Below are 21,350 nucleotides of genomic sequence, written 5' to 3' on the forward strand. Positions count from 1 at the left end.
CCCTTTTTTTTTTTTTTTTTTTTTTTTTAGGTACCGGGGATTGAATTTGGGTCCTTACCCTTGCAAGGCAGGCCACTGAACCACTGAGCTAAATCCCTGGACCCCTGTACTTTTTTATGTGTAAACAAATAAATGTAAAGCATCAAATTTCTTAAGCTTGGAAAAATAAAAGGCTGTGCCTGAGAGAAAGTGTATTTATAACATGCTACATGGTTCACAAATGAGTAGTATTTATGTAATCTTAATTCAAATAATGTGCTTGGGGAGATATGAGGTGAGGAGGGGTAGAAAAGCTATGTAAAAATGATATTCTCAGATAACACTTGCTTTACACTCCCACTTCTCTTGCCCTAATTTTGGAATTCACCTACTTAGTTGTAAATGCAGTGACTTCTTAACTGGATCCAGCCTAGGCCTCCTTGTTTAAGTCTTTAAAGCACAACATGTTACATATCACTTCTCCTTTGAAAAGCCTTTGATCATTCCCTTTAGGTTTGCCCTTTATCACCTGGCCTCAATCTGTGACTCCAAATCACCTTCTGTGAACTATCAGATATGGGTCCTCAACATTGTCACTGTTGACATTTGGGGACAGATAACTCTTTGTTGTAGCAGGCTGCCTGGTGCAGTACAGGATGTTCAACACCATCTTTGACCTCTACCCCCAAAATTATGACAATCAAAACTGTTTCCACACATTGCCATATGTTCCCAAGGGGACAAACACACACACACACACACACACATCATGACCACCACCACACCCCCTAGTAAACCACTTCCATGACCTTTAGCCACCATGATTGACTCCCCATACACATTTTACATGAGTCACATGGAAATTCTTGCTATTCTTTGACTCCCCACTGGATTTTGCTTTAGCCAAGTTTTCCCTCGGCTGAAAGCTAACTTTGAGTAGAAGCTACAACTAAAGTTCAGAAAAATGGAGACACTACTACAAGTGGAAGGATATACAAACCTTTTAGAGGAGAACAGTGTATGTATTTGCTTCTCAGAGGCTCCCGGAAAGGGCTGTGGAAAACAGTGAGAGGCGACAATGGGGAGCATGGGGATATGAGGAGGAAGCAGTAGTGAGGTTCCTAGGCATGAATAACAACAGATGACAGCCAAGTGTTTACTATGTGTCAGACACTGCTGCCGTGCTTACTTTCAAAATATATTCCTGTGGTCCATAGTGTTATCATCATTTTCTAGACAACAAACTACAGCACTAAGATATTAAACTATTTGGGGCTGGGGGTAATGGGTTAGTGGTAGAACACTTACCCAGCATGTGTGAGGCCCTAAATTCAATCCCCTGAACACTATTTTTAAAAAGTAGAAGAAGGGAAGGAAGTTATATGATTTTTCCCAATGGTCCTATAGTAATAAGCCAGAGATCTTACAAATCACATCATGCCTTCTCTTATGACAAAGTGCCTTACTGAGATGAGTGTTTTTAGCCTTTAGTAAAAGGGCTCTTGGCCTGGAAGGCTTCCCCTCCTGCAGGTTTCAGAGCCTTCAGAACCAGTTCTCTTGCTTTTCAGATCTGCAAGGGTGGTGAGTGATACAGATCAAATTTAGACACTAAACTACAAGTTTTGTGAATGGCTTTATCAAAGATTCTCTCAGGGACCCTTGATTGTCTATCTACTGACTTTCTCATGCTGCCTAAGCTGGCCTTGGCCTTTCCTGTCCATTCAGTGGGCTGTACTTCCCACAAGAACAACTCCATATCCTCCCCAAGTCTTTGTTTTATTGCTATCAGTAGAAAAAACAGTCTAGAAATGACCTTTTCCAACCCGAGAATCTAGTTTAGAGCTGCCCCAAACACAATGCCAATGAATAATAGCTAACCATGAACATATATTGAAAGTCAGCTGTTTACTAGGCAGTGCGCGAGGCACTATACGTGCAGCTTTTCATTTAGTGGTCACAATGGTCCCCTGAGGTATTTTTATCCCCATTTTATTGAGTGGGAAAGGGAAGTTTAAGGAGCCAAAGTACCTCGATCAAGGTCACACAGCTAATAAGCTCTGGGACCAGTCTGCAAACCTAAGCATTCTGACACAAGCCCAGCTCTAAATATAACTTGTGCTAAAGTTAATAATCTTTCCAATTAGTTTGCAGCAAACTTTGTCACTAGGCTAACATCTCTGACCTCTCCATAGTGGTCAAGAGATCATTTGAAAATACCTCATTGCAAACATTCCATATGTCAGTTTCTCTTTATTTCTTCTTTGTTTGTTTGTTTGTTTTTATGGTATTGAGGGTTGAAGTCAGGGACACTCTGTCACTGAGATATATTTCCAGCCTTTTTTATTGTTTGAGACAGAGTCTCACTAAGATGCACAGGCATGACTTGAACTTGCAAACCCCCTACCTCAGCTCCTCACAGTGTCAAGTGTCATTTCCTATTTCCATGCTCTTGGTCCTGTAGGACATAGTTTTGCTAATCCCAGCTTACAGCCCAGAGATTATCTCTGCTTTCCTACACGACACCATGTGTGACTGGTAGGTCTTGCTGCCAATGAAACTCCCACTCAGTCCTCAGCACTGCCCCTACCGGAGTCCCTCTGCCCCTGCTGAGCTTAGTTTTCAACTTGTGTGGCTTGAGAGACACCTAGGGGATTAGTAAAGCACACTTTCGGGTATATCTGGGTGGGTGGTGGAGGCATGACTAGGAACTGTATCTGGTACCTGACCTCTTCCTCTTTGATACTGTTCCTCTGCTCTGCTTCCTAGCTGCCATAAACTAAGCAGCTTCGCTCCACAATGCCTTTCTACAGCATGGTCTTGCCTTGGAGTCAGATGACCACAGACTGAATCCCCTGAAAACAATAGGCCAAATTGAACCTCCTCTCCTTTATAGTGTGGGTTTCAGGTATTGGGTTCCAGTTACTAATACAGTAAATTGGAACTGAGAGTGGGGGTCATTTATGCAACTATCACTAACCATGTGGTTCCCAAACCTTTGGAACTGGTCTATAGAAGGAATCTGGAAAGATTTGGAGATACTGGCTGGAGAGGCCCTAGAACTCTGTAAGCAGAATTTGGTGGATGTTTCTGGTCAGAGCTTAAGAGACCAAAAAATGAACAGCAAAAGTCAGGCCGAGAGGCTTTCAGTTAGCAAAAAAGACTTAGTAATTGTATTAAAGGTCATTTGTGTTACAAGTTGGCAAAAAAGATTTTCTGCATTTTGCATATGTCCTGAGATTTTTGGAGGCCAAGATTAAGGGCAGTGGACTAATAGATTTGGTGGAGAAAACTTCAAGGCAGACCAACATTCAGGCTGTGGTGTAGGTACTGTTGGGTGCTTTTCACCAGACTTATAGTGAGAATCAGGGGTAAAAAGCAGAGGAGAAAAATTTGAAAAACTTGAATTTTGCCACAAAGGAACACTTACAAAGCAAGAGCCAAAGCAGATATGGTAATGAAGAGATTAGTATAATTAAAAAGATATCAAGTAGACAAATGTGGCATCACATGCAACCTGAAATCTCAACCATTTTGATGCTAAGGCAGAAGGATCATAAGTTTGAGCCTATCTTAAGGAATTTAGTGAGGTAGTGAGACTTTGCCTGAAAATAAATTGTGATGTAAAAAATATCCTAAGGATATAGTTGAGTGTGTAGACCCTGAGTTCAATCTCCATGCTGTATTAAGAGGAAAAAAAAAAAGACAACAAATACTTTGTACTGGAACAAGAAGAAAGATTCCTTCACAGAATTTCAGAAATCAGTAAGAACCCATCCTTTTCAGGCTCAAGAGTACAAAAGTGTCAATTTTCCATTTGATAAAAGAGCAGCACCACCCTCTACCCCTGATTAAGGGTCTCTTAAGTAATTCATTCCGCAGAATTTATTTTAGCATACTTGGCCATCCAGGCACTCAGAGGCTGCTGCAGCTATGGTCCAATGGGGCCCAGCCATTGCTCTTGCTGGCAGCAGACCTTGGCATTGTTCATGAGGTGTTGATTTTACCAGCATGAAGAATACAAGACTTGAGAACAATATAAGATGTGCAGAAGCTTCCAGTGAGATATCAGAGAGGACCTGGTAGGTTAGGCTGTGTGCCCCTGAGAGATGGATAGGTGAAGCTGCAGGAATGAAGCTGAGGACATGAAAAGTTGGAGATGCCAGGAACATGGAACATCTCCCAAAGGAAGTAAGAGACAGTGAGCAAAGCCCTGATTAGAGAGGTGGTATGGGCTCCAAATGGCAAAGCCATAAGTGTGGAGCCACCCAAACCCTTTGGAGCTCACATCTGACAACTTTCTTTCAAGGATGCTAGACACAGAGCTTCAGACTTAATGTTTGCTCTGCTAGAATTTTGGTCCTACTGCTTTGACCCTATCCTTTTCTATGTCCCTAATTCCTCTCTTTTGAAATGGGACTTTTTAGCCTGTGCTCAGGATTAAGCATATTGTCAACTTGATTGGCTCAAGAGCCACCTAGAAGATTACCAAAGCACATTTCTGGGTGTATGTGGTAGACAATGGAAGCATGACCTTGAAGACAGCATCTGGTCTCTGGACTCTTTCTCTCTGGGGCTGTTCCCCTGCCATGTAAGCTCAAATGTGAGGATACTCCCTTGAACAACCTGGTTGTCTCTCTGTTGTCACTATCTATGAAACTAGAGTAGAAGAAGTCCTTCCTCTCTTACACTGTGGCTGATCAACACAGGGGATCTCACAGCAGTGAAGAACCAGTGACTATGTGATCCCATTCAAATTTTAAGGTCCTCACTGGTACTGAGCCAAGTCATTCTTCTTCCTCTAGTGAGATCATAGCCTTTAGTGTAATGATGTTCTAGCTGCCACTGGGGCCTAATGTGCTCTTAGGTGGGGATTTTCAGAGGTGACTGGATCTAAGGTGTGTGAAGATGGACTAAGAGTATGTGATATCTGAATTAGTCCCCTAACTAGATTAGCATAGTTCTGGGTGTGGTTGAATGGACTGCCTGAAGAGGGAAAGCCTCAGCCTGGGTTTAGGCAGCACCAATCAAGAGGCTTGTAGCCAGGATGGAATATAAAGGGAGAGAGGGGTGGCAATGTGAAAATAGAATATCAAATATAGAAGACATTGCAGTTAGTGATCATGATAAGAGAGACTTTATGCAAATATAAGAGACCATGAGAAATCAATCCAGCAGCTGCTAGATGATGCAAAGAAGAAAAACATAAAACTGATTGAAGTCCATGAAAATGCAAGAGAAAGTACAAATGACATAAAACACTGTCAGATATCTTCCCAAGCAAAGGAAGAGAACTTAGCATACAGATAAGTGAGGCACACAGAACACCAACTAAGCATGATAAAGAAAAAAAATCTATACCTAGACATAAATAGTTAAGATCCCAGAAACCCAACAGAAGAAGAAAATCCTACAAGCAGATGGAAAAAAGAAATGAATCACATACAAAGGAAAGACCATCAGAATCATAGCAGAGTTTTCAACATAAACCCTCAAGTCAAGAAGATGCTGAAGTGAATTATTTCAAGCCCTAAAGGAAAATAATCTCCAACCTAGACTTCTGCATCCTGCAAAATTATCTTCAAAGTCAATGGGGAAATTAGATATTTCCAGGACAAAGTGTGTCTGAGAAACTTCATGAGTACCAAACCTGCACTCCAAATGATTTAAAACAATATCCTAGAAAAAGATAATGAAGGTTGCAACTCCATAAGGCCCAGCAGAGTGAAGCTATAAGGCAAGGCAAGAAATTAAAGGGAAAGGGGGAAAAATAAAATATAAAAGAACCAACAACATTAAAATATCATTACAAGGATGAGTTATTATGTATTCATTATAACCATCAATGTTAATGGCCTCAATTCACCAATCAAAAGAAACAGCCTGGCAGAAAGAATTGAGAACCAAAATCCAACAATATGCTGCATACAAGAAACACACCTAATTAAAAAAAAATTCAGAGACTGAAAGTAAAATGATGGAAAACATTTCTCTATGCAACCAGGAACCTAGAAAAAAAATCAGGGTAGCTGTCTTACTTGCAGACAAAGTAGATTTCAAACCAAAATTAATTCAGATACAAAAACGGTCACTACATCTTTGTAAAGGGAACAATGCCAGAGGAAGAGATGACAATCATAAATAGATATGCACCAAATACTAATGCCCCCAGCTAAACAAAAACAGATATTAAGGGACATGAAAAACCAAATAAGCACTAATAGAATTGTAATGGGAGACCTCAATACCCCACTGGCACAAAAGACAGATTATCTGGACAAAAAATCAACAATGAAATACTAGAACTGAACCAAGCTTTTGAACAAATGGACTTAATATGTATCTACAGAATGTTCCACCCCACAAAATCAGAATGCACATTCTTTACAAGCTGCATACATTTGGTCAAAATTAGACCACATGCTAGCTCATACGATACATTTAAGTAAATGCAAAGGAAATGAAGATATCCCCCGTATAGTATCAGACCATAGTGCAAGAAAATTGGAAATCAATAGCATAAGAAACCTCAAGAATCCCACAAGCACATGGAAATTGAACAACCTTCTCCTGAACAACCAATGAGTCACAAAGACAATTAAAGAAGAAACTAGACAGTTTCTACAAATAAATGATAATGCCAGTACAACATAGAGGAATCTATGGAACACAATGAAAGTATTTCTATGAGGGAAACTCACAGCAGTGAATGCCATACTAGGAAAAAAGAGCAAGCCCAAATAAACAATCTAATGCTGCACCTCAAACATCTACAAAAAGAAGAGCAAGACAAATCCAAAGCTCATACAAGGGAGGAAAATGTAAAGATTAGAGCAGAAATCAATGATATGGAGACTAAGAGAATAATAGCAAAAAAAAAAAATCAATGAATCAAAGAGTTGATTTTTCAAAAGAATAAATAAAATCAATAAACGATTAGCCAAACTTATAAAAAAGAAAAGAAAGGGTTCAAATTCATGCAACTAGGAACAAAAAAGGTGAAGTCATAATCCAGCAGAAATAGTTCCAGCAGAAATCCAGAGGATTTTTGGATTTACCTACTTTGAGAACATGTACGTTAATAAAATGTAAAACACAGAAGAAATGGACAGATTTCTAGATACATGTGAATTACCAACGTTGAAAGAAGATATAAAAATTCTAAACACCCCAATTATAATTGGTGAAATTGAAAACATGATTAAAAATTTACCAATGAAAGAAATCTCAAGTCCTGATGGCTTCACTGCTGAATTCTACAAGATGTTTAGAGAAGAACCATTACCACTACTCTTTAATCTTTTTCAATGAAATTGAAAAGGAAGCAATACTTCCAAATTAATTCCTGGAAGCAAGTGTTACTTTGATTCCAAAACCAGGTAAAGACCCAACCAAAAAAGAGAACTAACTACAGGTTAATCTTCCTAATGAACATAAATGCAAAAATCCTCAATGAGATACTATCAAAAAGAGTACAAATCGTCATCAATAAGATCATACATCCTGACCAAGTAAGATTTATCCCTAGGATGCAAGGATGGTTCAATATGCAGAAATCAATAAATGTAATAAACTATATTAACAGAGCCAAGGACAAAAACCATATGATCATCTCAATAGATTCATAAAGAGACTTGGACAAAATTCAACAACCATTCATGATTTTTAAAGAAACCTACAGAAAATTGGGATAGAAGGCCTTTATCTCAATCTGATTAAGGCTGTCTATGAAAAACCAACAGCAAACATCATACTAAATGATCATAAACTGAAAACTTTCATGTTCAAAGTAAGAACAAGACAAGGAGGCTCACTATAACCACTCCTGTTCAATATAGTTCTGGAAACATCAGCCACAGCAATTAGACAAGATAATGAAATAAAAGCAATAAACATAGGAAAGGAAGAAGTTAACTGTCATTATTTGCTGAAGTTCTGATACTCTACATAGAACACCCAAAAAAACTCTGCCAAACGACTTCTAGACTTAATTGACAGATTCAGTAGAGTAGCTGGATACAAAGTAAACACTCAAAAATCAATAGTCTTCTTGTATACAAATAACATAATCACTGAGACAGAAATTAGAGAAACAATTACTTTCACAATAGCAACCTAAAACATTAGAAATCTAAAAATCAATCCTACAAAGGAAGCAAAAGACCTCTACATTGAAAACTACAGCAATCAGAAGGAAGAGCTCAAAGAGGATGTAAGAAAATTGAAAGACATCCCTTGTTCCTGGATAGGAAGAACCAATATAGTGAACATTGCCATACTTCCAAAATTGCTATATAGATTTAATGCAATCCCTATTGAAATCCCAACAGTATATTTCATAGAATTAGAGAAAACAATCTAAAAATTCATCTGGAACCAGAAGAGACCTAGACTAGCAGAAGCAATTCTAGGCCACAGAGACATGATGTGGGTATCACAATCCCCAACTTGAAACTATACTACAAAACCACTGTGATAAAAACTACATGGTACTGGCAAAGAAACAGACTGGAGAATCAGTGGAACAGATTAGAAGATGCAGAAAAAAGTTCAGATACACGCAGCCGCCTCATCTTTAACAAAAGAGCCAACCACCCTCACTGAAGGAAACATAGCCTATATAATAAACAGTGTTGGAAAAACTGGATTTCACCCTTCCAAAGATTAAAACTAGATCCATATCTATCACTACACACTAAACTAAAATCAAAGTGGATTAAAGATCTAAATATTAAAACAGAAACACTAAACTTGCTGCAAGAGAAGTTATATAGAAATCTTAAAGATATAGGAATGAGAAAAGTCTTTATGAATAAAACCTCAGTAGCATAGGAACTAGCACAAAGAATCAACAATTGGGATCTCATCTTATTAAAAAGCTTCTGCAAGGCAGGAGAAACCACCAACAGAGATAAGAGACAACCTACAATGTGGGAAAAATTTTTATCAGCTGTTCCTCAGACAAAGGACTGCCTAGAATATATGAAGAATTTAAATTTTTAGACCCCCCCCCAAATTTAAAGATCCAGTTCAAAAATGGGCACCTGAAATGAACAGACATTTCTCAGACACAGAAGTAAAAGCAGCAATCATGTGAAAATGTTCCACATCACTGGTCATTTGAAAGATGCAGATGAAAACAACACTGAGAATCCACTTCACCCCAGAAAGAATGGTTGCTATCAAAAATATCATGCAATAACAAATGCTGGCAAAGTTGTAGAAGAAAGGAATGATTCTGCACTGTTGGTGGGAGTGCAGACTGGTAAAACCACTGTGGAAATCAGTATGGAGATACCTCAAAAAACTAGGATTAGAAGTCCAATTCGACCCAGCTATTACTTTGCTGGATATCTTCCTAAAACAATTAAAAGAACTGGGGCCACAAATTTGGCTCAGTGGTTTCACCACCTGCCTCACAAGTGCAAGGGCCCAAGTTTAATCCCTGGTACCAAAAAAAAAAAGAATTAAAAGAATCATATCACAATGATATATGACCACCCATATTTATAAAAGCACAGTTTATAATAGCTAAAGCTTGGAAATAGCCCAAGTGTGCCCATAAACTGGTGACTAGATAAAGAAGATATTCAGATAGATAGATAGATAGACAGACAGACAGACACAGATGGGGCGGGGAGGAGTATTGCTGAGCCATAAAGAATGAGAAAGTAGAGATATTTGTAGATAAATGGATGGAACTTAAGACCACACTCTTAAGCGAAATAAACAGGACACACATATGCAAATACCAAATAGTTTCTTTGGCATGAGAAACTGAAAGTATGAATAAGGATTAAAGTGAATAGTTGATAATGTGAAATAGGAAGAAAAAGTCCAAGGGCTAGGGGAAAGGGGAGGGTAGGGGGAAAGAAGGGAAAAGAAAAAACGTGAGACAAGGAAAAAATGGAAACAAAGTCTTTGTAAATAGGGAGTGTTGGAGGAGTTGAAGGGAGGGCAGGGAATGGGGAAAAGATAAGAAGGAAGATACATCACGTAAAAGTACAAGTTCCCAATGATGAATGCAAATGTATTTTATACCTAAAGTAAACCAATAAAAGAATTTAAGAATAAAAAATATAAAAAGAGAACTTTAGTTGAATTTTGAGAGCACAAATCTCACCAATGAGTTAACACATTGATGAGTTCTTAAGAGGCAGGGTCTACTCTGAGCAAGTGTGTCATGGGGTCATGACTTTGGGTTTCATATCTCGTCCCTATCTCCTTCATCTCTGTCATTTCCCTGCTCTCAGCTTCCTCAGTGTTATGAGTTCAGCAGCTTTCCTCCATCACACCCCTCCACCATAGTGTTACCACCACAGACTGAACCCCTGAAACTATGAGCGAAAATACAATTGTGTAACTTATGGGTATCTGGTATTTGGCCCCAGTGATGGGAAAGCTGACCAGTATACCTTCCAAAACCTGTTGCAGGAACCTAGAATGGTTGATATAAATCCATATAGAAGGAGTAGGAAATCTGTTAGGGTCACCTTTCAAATCTGCCTGCCAACTCTGCCTATGTTCTTATACATCCTTTCTGCTCTTTCTGAGAGCTCTTAATTTCCCATGAATATTCCTGTTCTAATGTGATTATAGGATGTAGACAAGCAGGGCAGAGACCCATCTGTTCTGAGAAAACCATGGGAAACTGTCCGGAGTATGCAGTCTAACCGATCGCCATATGTCTTGGTCTGGCCTTACAGAGTTGAAACTGGAGAGGTTCACCCTTACATTCAGCTCCCAGAGCAAAGCCAGGCACCGGCATTTGGCATAGAACAATGACAATCACTGTTGAGTGTTCCTGTGGCCACTGCCCAGATAAAATTCTTCCCTGCTTATTCTGTCCACTTGAAGTCAAAGGCTGGTGGCCTGTTGCTCTCACCAACTGTTACAGCTTGCAGTGCCCAGGAAACAATTCTACCGCCCACCGCCCACCGCCAAATCCATAGTAGTTTTTCTGTCATTTGAAGTCTCATTGTTGATTTGAATGAGGGAATCTTTTTTTCTCTTATTCAGGTAGAAGATATTATAAACAAATAATAAATAGTTTTCCACTAGAAAATTTTGTTAATAAATAGTGGTTAGTCTTGTGGGGGGCGATGACTGCTACCACCAGGTCGGTATTACTGTAGTTAATGCGCCACACTTTTTCTATAAAACTTAGTAGAAGATAATACTGTAGAATCAGATTCCATTTTTTAAGTCCCTTAAAATGTCATAGTTTTCAGATTCTTGGTGTCTTTAGCCATGCTAAGAGCCTCATCTCAAGGCAGGCAGCACTGCTTCTTGCTGGTTGCAAAAGTGGGAGCGGGTTTGAGCAGGGAGACTGCTCACCACTCCCCCGCACTGATGGGAAGCTGAATCCACGGGTTTAAGAGTGAATGTTCTCTTGCTTCTACCACTTAGATCTGCAGCCTCAATGTTTGAGCTCAACTCATCAGTTGCTAAAAAAGGAAAATCGGTAACACTGCTTCCTCAAGGCTTCCTGGATGAACAGCATAACACGTGATGCTTCCCAGAGTTCCCTGGCACATGGGGCCAAGGGGTGAAGGACTTGGAGGTTAACAGACCAAGACGGTACTCACCTGTAAAAGGAATGCCACATGATGTGTGCAAACTACTGAGCACAGTGCCCTGCATGATGGCTAGTGGAAGCTTCTATTAATGACATTTTGATGCAACCATCCTTGCTTTCCTGAAGGAGGCCTATCCCCTTCAGTCAGGCCTAATCCTCTCTCTGTTCTTTAAGAGTCACGATGAGGTTTCTGCTCGACTCGGAGGACAGAAACGATGGTGGATGGGTGACAAGCCGCAAAGTGGCCCACAGAAATCCAATCACTGACAAAGCAAAGATACCTCAGTAATAATTTGGATGGAAAGAGGGGCAGGGCTGGGGATGGGGATTTCAGAGAATGCTTTATCCTAAGGGGCCAATAAAAGGGAAAGGCAAGAAATACAAGCTGAAAAGTAGAAGAGGGAAATGTGTCTTATTAAGAGGTCTACACTAAGCTTACTGGGGAAGTTCCCACAAGTTTTTGCTCTGTGTTTACTCTCCCATAAGATTTATTCCATGAGTCCAACTGTCAGGTAATATACATCCATACCACCTGGCCTTCCATTTACGTTATATTGAAATACCATCACACAAGTTCTTAGTGAGAAACTTAACTACTGGAGCTATGAATCACGTAGCAGCAGATCACATTCTCCAGGGATTCTACCTGGCTCTTCCAAAGATGGCACTAACTTGGGCTTCTTCTCTTGTTAACAGTTTTCCTTCCGGCCTCTTCTCCTCTGTTTTTACGGCAGTAGTTTTCAGAGCTGTCACTTTCTCCCCTTTATGAGATTTGGGTCAGGTCTCACTCTGGAAGTACAGAAATGACACTGCTGTTTCAGTTCCTCATTTGCTACCATCTGGCTGGATATTCCAAGGCAATGACTTAGCCTTCCTGCCATCCCATTTCACGTGTAAATCAGAAAAGCTGGACTCTACAGTCTCAAAAGTTCCTACCAACTCTCACAGAGAAGGTAGAGGTTAGGCAAGCAGCAAAATCTAATACTCTGAAGTATGACAGTCAATTAGAACCATTTATGTTTCAAGTCTCCTGAAAACTGATTAAAATCTGCCTTTGGCCATCAGGGTGGGTGGGGACTCCAATCAGTACCATAATTACTGTTTGGCCTCTATCAAAGAAGGTTATCAGAACTGTACAGAAAAGCACTGACTTGTCTCCTTTTTAAGACATGTTCCTTTTCTGCAGCAAACTCCAGTCTTGCATGTGCTTTCTGAATGGCCTCTTAGAGACCCTTCCCAAGCAGGTATGACTGGACCCCTAACAGCATGCGCTTCTGAATATAATCACTCTCTGCGCCGGGCCACGCATCCTCAGAGCAGAGCCTTTACCCCTGCGGAAGCAGTGCACACAATGTCAAGGCCTGTCCTGTGCGGTGTCACCACATGGATGAGCATAGCCCTGGGACCGTGACACAGAGCGGCTAGCAGGACCAGCGTCAGACACCAGGCAGCTCACTGTAAAACCAGCCCTGCCTGTAAATGGCTGCTTGAGCGCGGGTAGAATATAACCTCTTCAGTCCTTCCTTCCTCACCTCCAAATGGGATAAAAAGAATTCCTACTTCACAGGGCTGCTGGGAAGGCCACACGAAGTGAGGTACGTACGTGGCCTGGCACACGTTAAGTGCTTAAAACTCACGAACTCTCATCATATTATAGGCCTGACTCCTGCCTTCTCGGGGATTGAAAACCAAGAGGGAAAACCAAGTTAATTGCCAGTTATAGTCCATAAATGATAAATAATGCAGATATGAAAAGAGACCAAAATTGGTGAGAGAGGGAGGGCTTTGTGGGAAGATGGGGACTGAATTAGGCCCTAAAATCTCAGAATGTGAAGAAAAGAAGAAAGGATACATTCCAAGGAAGAATAAGAATTAGGCCTTCATTCTTTCTACACATTATCTAGGACTTACCATTGGTTAGCATTGTTCTAAGTACTGCAGTGAGCAAGATGTATTCTGGCCATGGATCCAGTAAAAAATAATTGATGTAGTTCAGGAAAAGTAAAGCAGGACAAGGAAACAAAAACCCACGGCAGGAGTCAGGGTGCTCTCTTCCGATGGTACGTGTACGGGAATCGTGACGAGAAGCCTGAAGTCACAGGGGAAGAAGCCTGGACCTCCGCAGGCAGAGGAAAGAGTGAGTATAAAGGTCCTAAGGCAAGATGGTCTTGGGTATCCAAAGAACCACAAGAAGGGCCGCGGGATTGGAGGAGAGGAGCAAGGGAGGAGGGGAGTAGACACGGAAGAGGCAGGCAGCATCCAGATTCCAGAGTTTATTCTAAATACAACGCCAAGTGCTGGGATATTTCGGAGCTGGGGAGTGACGTGATCTGACTGCTGTTCAACAGTTTCACCAAGGCTGCTGGCCAAAGAGCAAATGACGTCACAGAGGTAGGAGGGATAGGAACGGCGCAAAAAGAGTAGACGGAAAGCGTGCGAAGATTGCCACGGGTCCGAGGAGAGAGATAAGCGTAGAATAAATGACCTGGAGTGGTGCAAAGATGGTGGGAAGTCCTTGGATTCCTTGTTTGAAGCACAGCCCTTAGCTTGACAACTGGGTAGATGAAGAGGCCGGTTAGGGAGGCAGAAGGAAGGCAGCGAGGAGCGGTTTGAGGAAGGGAAGCAGCAGGAGCTTGTTTATTCTTGAAGGGCAGTGGAGGGCGGGTGCGAGTGAGTTCGGCTCCAGGGAAGGTGAACTACTGAGGCAGGAGGCGTTTCAGAAGCACACTGGAACTGCGCAGAGGGCCTCCCAAGCTAGCATGAATCTGGACTCCACTCCTGGGGCAAAAATCACGACCCAGCACACCCACCCGCTGGAAAGGCTGGCGGAGGCCTTTGCTAGTGTCTAGAGCCTTCCCAGGTCCCCTTGCGTGAGTGCTCTCGCCAGCCCTGTCAGGGAGCCTCCCTGCCTCACAGATGAAGACATGACACAAAGGAGCTCCTGGCTTATCTAAATCACCCATCTGGCGAAGAAGGCCTGGCTCTGCGTCCCCTACACTGGGGCCAGCTGCACAGCCGGACACCGAGCCCCGCACACCACCCTGGTGAAGGTGGCCCACACACCCTTCCCGGAAGGCTCCCCTGGTCTGGACAAAGAGTCACCTCTCCCACTTTCGACCAGTAGCGGTAACGCTGCTCAGCAGCCTGGTCCTCAGGTAGACTTTTATTTTTTCTAGGCATTGATCCTACCCCAGGGTGTTTTCCAGAACTCACTCTGCTCCCTAATTACCTGCTAATGCCAAGGGCTTATGAAAATGCTGTCATTTCTTTGAGAAGGGGAGGGGAGACTTCAAGAAGATGAAGAAAAGGGGTGGGGAGCTGCTAAACCTGGCAGAACTCCAGGGTGGGTAATTACATTCTTTGGGGTATGCTCTCACCACACACACACACACACACACACACGCACACACACACGGTCTGCAGAATATTCTGGGAGCTTTCAGTGTGAATTGTGCTAGGAAATACGGAAGGTATTTGCATTATTTGTTAAAGCATCTTTGAAAATGGGAACTTTCTAAAGCCACGGAACTTTCTAAAGCTGATTATATGTGTGCCAACTCATTAGCTGTCAGCACTCTGCTCTCAGATCACCCATTTGATGGTTTTTCTTCCCTCCTTGACTCGTTTCGCACGAGGAACCTAAAATGTTCAAGCCAGAAGAAACCCCACACTTTTCAGAGAGGAAGGCGAACCTGAGGAGGGAAAGAAATTACCAAGGCCGCCACCAGCTGCCAGGGATAGCGGGTGGGGGAGACAAGGGAATCCTGAGGCAGCATCTTGTCCTTCCGCTGCTGCCTCACCTCCGTCCCTGCTGTCAGCCCCAGAACAGTCGGTAGCCATCACGCCAACTGGTCTCTTCATTTTACAGAGGAGAAAACAGAGGTCCAGAGCGGAAATGGACTTGGCCCTCAAACTTCAGCTGAACGGAGGAAGGTTAGACTCTTGGCTCCTGGATCCCACTGCATGCTGCTCTTTGGGTAAGATCAAGTCCAACACGGCCCTTTACATGCACCTCCCTTCTTTGCTGGCCCCTGCAATAAGGCACATCTAATAAGTTTTTTTTTTAACCTGTCTTAGTATTTCCTTCTGAAAAATAACCCTGCAGACTGCCACCCTCAGCCTACCTTTCCTTATGGTAATTAGTATGTGCCTGAGACCCTGGGGCCACCTCTGAAGGCAAAGACACTGCTCTCCTTTGTCCCCACTCCCTGTACTCTCCTTGCATGACTTCATGCATTTTCCTGTTTGGCCCACAGAGGCATTTGAATTTGAAATCCCTGCCCGGTGCAATTTTTCTTCATTTTTAGTGAGGAACCAAAGCCAAACAATAAAATCTAAGATTACTTTGGCTCTGTGGTTGTAGGATTTGCAGCATGCCAAGGGATGAACTAGGCCTGGCCCAGGGAACAGGTACCACGCTGACTCTGGGTAGTGTTTGGGAGGTCTTTCCACAGTGGCTCGCTACTGTCTGGAGCCCTTCCATGAGGTACTCATCAGTGGGGACTTTAGCGCCCATCTCAAGGTCTCCTATTTTATAATGGGAAAAGCACTGAAAGAAAATAAACTGAAAAAAAAATTGTTTTGAGACAGGGTCTCACTATGTTGCTGAGACTGACCTGGAACTCACTATGTAGCCCAGGCTGGTCTCGAACTCACAGCGATCCTGCTGCCTTAGCCTCCTGAGTGCTGGGATTACAGGCAAGCACTACCACACCCAGCTAAAAATAAACTGAATCTTTCTCTCACATCACACAGTGAAGCAGGAAATTGGTACAGGGGCCACCCTGACAAAAACTTTTTCAGCTTCAGCAGTATTTACATTTTGAGCTAGATATGAGTTCTCTGCTGTGAAAGCTAGAGTGTTACCCCTGTGTGTTCCTAAGGTTTAGCAACATCCCTGGCCCACAAGACACTAGAGCACTTCTCCAGGGCCCGAACCAGAAACGTCTCCAGATACTGCCAAGCATCACCCAGGGGAGAAAATCACTGCCATTGAGAACCACTGTTTTAAGCAGACCATCTTGCTGGCCAGCCTGAGCCTCACCCAATCTGCAAAGGAAGCTGCAATTCCTGCCTTTTCAGGGCTGGAAGTAGAGTGAGCTGAGACGGTGGCCATCCAATGGCTGTCTAAATCCGTGTGACACACACCTGTAAATCTGGTCACCATCAGTCACAAGACACTGTAGGAAGTCGAGTGTCCAAGACTGATGTTGGGCAGAGCAGACAGGATCAGAGGCCATAAGGGGAGGCCTTGGAATAGGTTGTTGAGGGCAATCAATCTGGAAGGATACAGTTTTAACCTTCAAGGCTAAAGAAACCACCTTCCGCCATTGGCCACTGTTTTCTTTCCTAGTATTGCCCCTATGGTACTAAAAATGCACCCTGACTCTTCGTGGTCCCACACGAAGGCAAAAACTTGCAAATCCTGGTCCAGTGCTCTTCTGGATTTCATGTTCTGCCCTCTCTTCCCTGCCTTACACCCCGGGTCCAGGCACACAGAGCACATGGCATCCTCCCTTGCCTCCGGCCCGTGCTGCTCCCTTCCTTTGCTTCGCATGTCTTCCTCCAGCCCTACATTTGGTGGCTGCCCATGAGCCCCTCATCCTTCGTGGTCCGGCTCTTTTGAAGCTGTGCTGGATCCCCACAGACAGCTGGATGGCTGCCTCGTCTTCTGCGCCTTCCGATGCTGTGTTGGCATCTCGATACAAGCACTTGCCCTGGTCTGCCATGAATGTCAGCAGTGCTATTCATCTGCCTTCCTTTCTAACAGGCTGTGCTTGATTCCTTTCCATTTCCCCAGCCCTGAGACCCTGGCGGACACACAGTGGATTCCCCACCATCAGTGGAACTACCAAGAATTTTTAAAGAGAAATGAATGCTTGAACTGAAATGTAATTTGACCTGAACACCCAAGCTCGAAATGAGTAAATTCCATGTTTATTTAATCGTTGAATAATTTGGTACTTAATAGGCCAAGGAGCACTACTGATCATACTTGAGCAGTGCAGTGACGTAGAACTATATTTAGAAGATCTGGCGATACGATTTATGATGATCACAGAAAATGCATCTTCCAGCCTTCCTAAGCCCCTTCCCTTCCCAATAAGCAAAACAGTTCTGACCCATTTCAGGTGGGCGTTGAGGCTTTGCTAATTAATCCTTGTAAACCACTTTGCGATCTTCCTCTGAAAGGTGACAGAAAAGCGTGAAGCCTTTAGTGACAGCCTAATTATTGTTATTACCAGGCATAAAGCTCAGAGAACTTAAAAGATCCCCAGGTACCATTCAAAATAGTAAGAGGCAAAAAAATGCAAACGGAGAAATTCTAAGATGGAAGGGCTGAATCACAGACTTTTGAAATTGGCAAGGACTTTAACAGTGATCTTTCCAGACTCTGTTCTCCTAGTTTCCCAAACTTATTCTTACACTTCCAGATTTTTCCCTGCCCAGTACCTACTGCCCTTAGAGCCTAGGGTTTAAGGGTTTGAGCCTGAAGATGGAGTTTCCTGTGCTTAAATCCCCAATGTCTTTCTGGCCAGCAGCAGAAAACTGGAGAAATCATTAGGCTTCAATTTCCTTTATCAGTGAAATGGGAACGTGATTGCCTCCCACAGGGAGTGTTGCCCACATAAATGAGGCATGTTTAGTGCGGGCGCAGGACAAAAGGTGAATAAATGGCCCCTTTACAAATTGCTCCAGCTAATGAGTGTGGAGACCGATGTAGAGAATCATACAGCATCTGACCTCCACGTTCTTCCTACTTTAGGGTCTGCTTTGAACACAGGTTCACGTTTCTTGCAAATCCCACCCTTAGAGCTTTCAGGAGCATGTGTAATTATTGAGTCTCAGTGAAGGAGGTGAGCAATGGCTGGGTAAAATGATCTATTTCAGGGGCGAAGAAATAATCAGGTCCAAAGTCTATTCTCTCTCTTTCCAGCTAGGGAAAAAGTGTACCTTTCCTTTCCCAGGTTCTCCCGCGTCTCCATGCACGATGTAACCTCTAGCTCCTCACTTTCTTCCACCTCTGAAAAAGTCACTTCTGGAGGGCCCTTAGGAGGCTGGCCGGCTGGCCCTGACAAGCTGCCTTGTCAACTGTAAAGTGCTCTTAGCTGTTGGGGACCGCTGCTTCATAACTCACTCTTCTTCCCTGAACACAGTCAGTCTCTCTACAGGTTCTGTGGAAGTCCTGGTCCAGAGGGCTCTGTGCAGTCTCTGCCTCCACTGGCTGTGACCTGCATCCACAGCAGCTAACCAGGCCTGTGTTCTCGCTGGAATCCCTGCTAAGTGAGTCATGGAAGGGTGAGCATCCATAGTCTTTAATGCACACCCACACGGGCGGTCCCGATGCTGTGGACCCTGTGTGATGCAGGAAAGGGGAAAAGGGTCCCTTCTCAAATGGCTGCATGGAAGAGGGACCACTGATGTCAACCGCAAAGACAGGCAGTAATCCCAGATGGTCCAGGTGCAAACAGCCACCAGTCGTTCTCGGGCCTCCTGTGTCTAGAGGGGGAAAGCTTTGCTTCCTTGGAATTTTAAAGAGGGATTTCTAGGGTCTTCCCCTTGGGAATGAGTTGTAGGAATAACTGGGCCAGTGGAGTGCATGAGATGCATCCGCACAGTCCTTCGGTGCACTCCTAGAAAAAGTGACCTAGATCCAGTAGCTGGTGAGTGCAGGACTCACAGTGGGGACCCCCTGCCACCTACTGACTTAGCGCTGAACCCACACTCCCAGGAACACCCCAGGCAAGGGGCTGGGGGAGAGGGCAGAGCCAGCCCAGACGTGGGGAGGGTGAAGAGCACCCGGGGTGGCCCCTGTGGGGAACAGGCAGCCGAGCCACCCCCACCTGCCCGCCCCTCCTCTGCGCACACGGAGAGGAGGACGAGGTGAGGATGGGAGGCAGGGGTGACAGGCAGGGGAGCTCGGCAGTGGAAGTCTGAGCTGGCTCCGTGGGCATCGGCACAGAGCGCCTGCCTGTGTGAGTGTGAGGGGAGAGGGAGCAAGCAGGGAGGGAGAGGCAGGCTGCGTGGAGAGGCGGAGGGGGGAGCGCTCGCCAGCATGAGCACGGGCTTCTCTCCCCGCTCAGTTAATCCGGCTGTCAGTTGGTGTTAACGCTGCAGTTTAAGTGCTGGGATTCCAAAGGAAGCAAACCTCGCAGGAGGAAGGAAAGAAGGAAGGAACCGCTGGAGGAGAAGAGGCAGAGCCGAGCAAGGAAGAAAGGAAAGGAGGGGGGGTACGCCAAATCTATGATTGGACCTGGGCTTCTTTTTCGCCAATGCAAAAAGGAATATGCAGCACATCCTTGCCTTCTTCTGCACCGGGTTCCTAGGCGCGGTAGTCGGTGCCAATTTCCCCAACAATATCCAGATCGGTGAGTGAGAGGGGCAGCCAGGGCCAGGGGACTTTCCGAAGCTGAAGCTGGAAGGGTGTTTGTGAAGGGGGTCGTCGTCACCCTCTTTCTCCATACGGCTGTTGTGCTGGGCTTCGAAGGCTGTGCAGGAGGAGGGGAGGAAGGCTCGGGCTGCCGGCAAGGGGAGGGGGCTTCATTGGCCCGATGGGGGTAGAGGAGAAGTGTTCACGCGCGCGCGCACAGGTGCACACACACCACTCACACCCCAGGCAGGAGCACGTGAAATGGAGGAACCACTGCTTGGGGGGTGGGGGGAGCAGGCTGTGGCTTGGAACAGGAGTGTGGGTGTTCAAAGAGTTAACTCCATTGCTTAGTCGATGGCGCCTGATTTCATGTGTTTATATAAATAATGTAGGGTGGGTGTATTTATGTGTGGTTATAGATGAGGGGTCCACATGTGCAGTGGTTTCTCGGCTGGGGGAGGTGAAAGAGAGCCCCTCAGAGGAGGGAAGAGTATTGGGCTGATTGCAGCTGCTGAGAAAATGGGAAAGGCCCCCACTCTAAGGGCAGGGGAGCTTGCTCCTGCCCCGGACACCCCCCAGCCCCCAGTTGCCTTCTCTTTGCTGTCTGCCATGCTGGGCAGGTGGTCCGCACTCCCCCAGTCCTGGAACTTCCTAGCTGCCCCTTTTCTGTTCCTCCCTTTGCCCCCTCCTCTCAGATGCCCATCCGCAGACACTGCCTCCCTTTTACACACATACAAACATAGGCACACACATGGCTCCCCCCAGGCCAGTTGTTCCCATCCCCGGGCTCCGTGCCCTCAACTTGAGGCAGCTTTCAACGTGCCACATGCCTTTTTGCTTCTCAGCTCCATTCCCTGGTTGTGTGCTTCTAAATGGTCCCCTACCCTCCCTGTGCTCCTGAGGGAGCTCACAGAAGCCGCTACCCCTCACAATCACCGGGGAAACAAAATGAAGAGGAGCAACAACACCAATAACAAAGCAGATCCACAGGGCTGTGGCTTCTGTGAGACCAGCACTGCATGACTGTGTCCCAGAATCCAGCAAGCTGCTTTGCTTGGACGCAGCTTGGTTGACTTGGTTTGTTTTCTCCCCTCCTAGGGAAATAGCTCCACTGGAGAAAGTTCTGGTGGCCGGGAGTTTGTGTCTTTGTTTGACAATGTGCTTGTCAGGGAGGCTGTAGTGCAGCTGGTGTTTCGTCAGGCGTACGTGTGCTGCAGTAGAGCCTCTTTCGGCCTCTCCAGCTAGCTGGTACCGAGGGAGGTTGGCGTAGCCACGGAGTAACTTGCTTTGTCTCCTGACACCTGTTAGGCTACATTCTGAAGTGTGTGTGCGTGTGTGCTTGTGTGTGTGTGTGTATGTGTGCTCCTGCTTCACACGGAGAAACTTCCTGCCTTCGGGAGACACTTTCTATTACAGCCCAGCCGG

At 44.5% G+C, this 21,350-nt stretch overlaps 1 protein-coding gene and 2 long non-coding RNA genes across 5 annotated transcripts in view; 2 read left to right on the forward strand and 1 right to left on the reverse strand.

Annotated features, from left to right (window-relative positions):
- Window positions 1–14,041, reverse strand: part of LOC104873144 — a 40,275-nt gene extending 26,234 nt beyond the window's left edge. Inside the window, exons 1-2 of the long non-coding RNA XR_783375.2 lie at window positions 13,466–14,041; window positions 12,201–12,343 (exon numbers count right to left, since the gene is read on the reverse strand). This is a non-coding gene — a long non-coding RNA (uncharacterized LOC104873144). The remainder of the gene's footprint in view (window positions 1–12,200; window positions 12,344–13,465) is intronic.
- Window positions 14,042–14,292: 251 nt separating this feature from the next.
- On the forward strand, window positions 14,293–18,804 carry LOC117285370. Its single transcript, XR_004516375.1, has 3 exons — window positions 14,293–14,709; window positions 15,423–15,531; window positions 18,727–18,804. It is a non-coding gene; the product is annotated as an uncharacterized LOC117285370 (long non-coding RNA).
- A 521-nt stretch (window positions 18,805–19,325) lies between these two features.
- Gria1 (glutamate ionotropic receptor AMPA type subunit 1) overlaps window positions 19,326–21,350 on the forward strand; it is a 303,361-nt gene continuing 301,336 nt past the window's right edge. The window contains exon 1 of one of the 3 annotated variants that reach the window (XM_033761584.1): window positions 19,326–19,923. In XM_033761584.1, the coding sequence (XP_033617475.1) occupies window positions 19,842–19,923 (82 nt within the window). In that variant the 5' untranslated portion in view covers window positions 19,326–19,841. The remainder of the gene's footprint in view (window positions 19,924–21,350) is intronic. The other 2 variants (XM_010639694.2, XM_010639693.2) reach the window with 2 other exon arrangements.

This window comes from Fukomys damarensis, unplaced genomic scaffold, assembly GCF_012274545.1.
Source record: "Fukomys damarensis isolate Sample0158 unplaced genomic scaffold, DMR_v1.0_HiC HiC_scaffold_9, whole genome shotgun sequence".
NCBI lineage: Eukaryota > Metazoa > Chordata > Mammalia > Rodentia > Bathyergidae > Fukomys > Fukomys damarensis.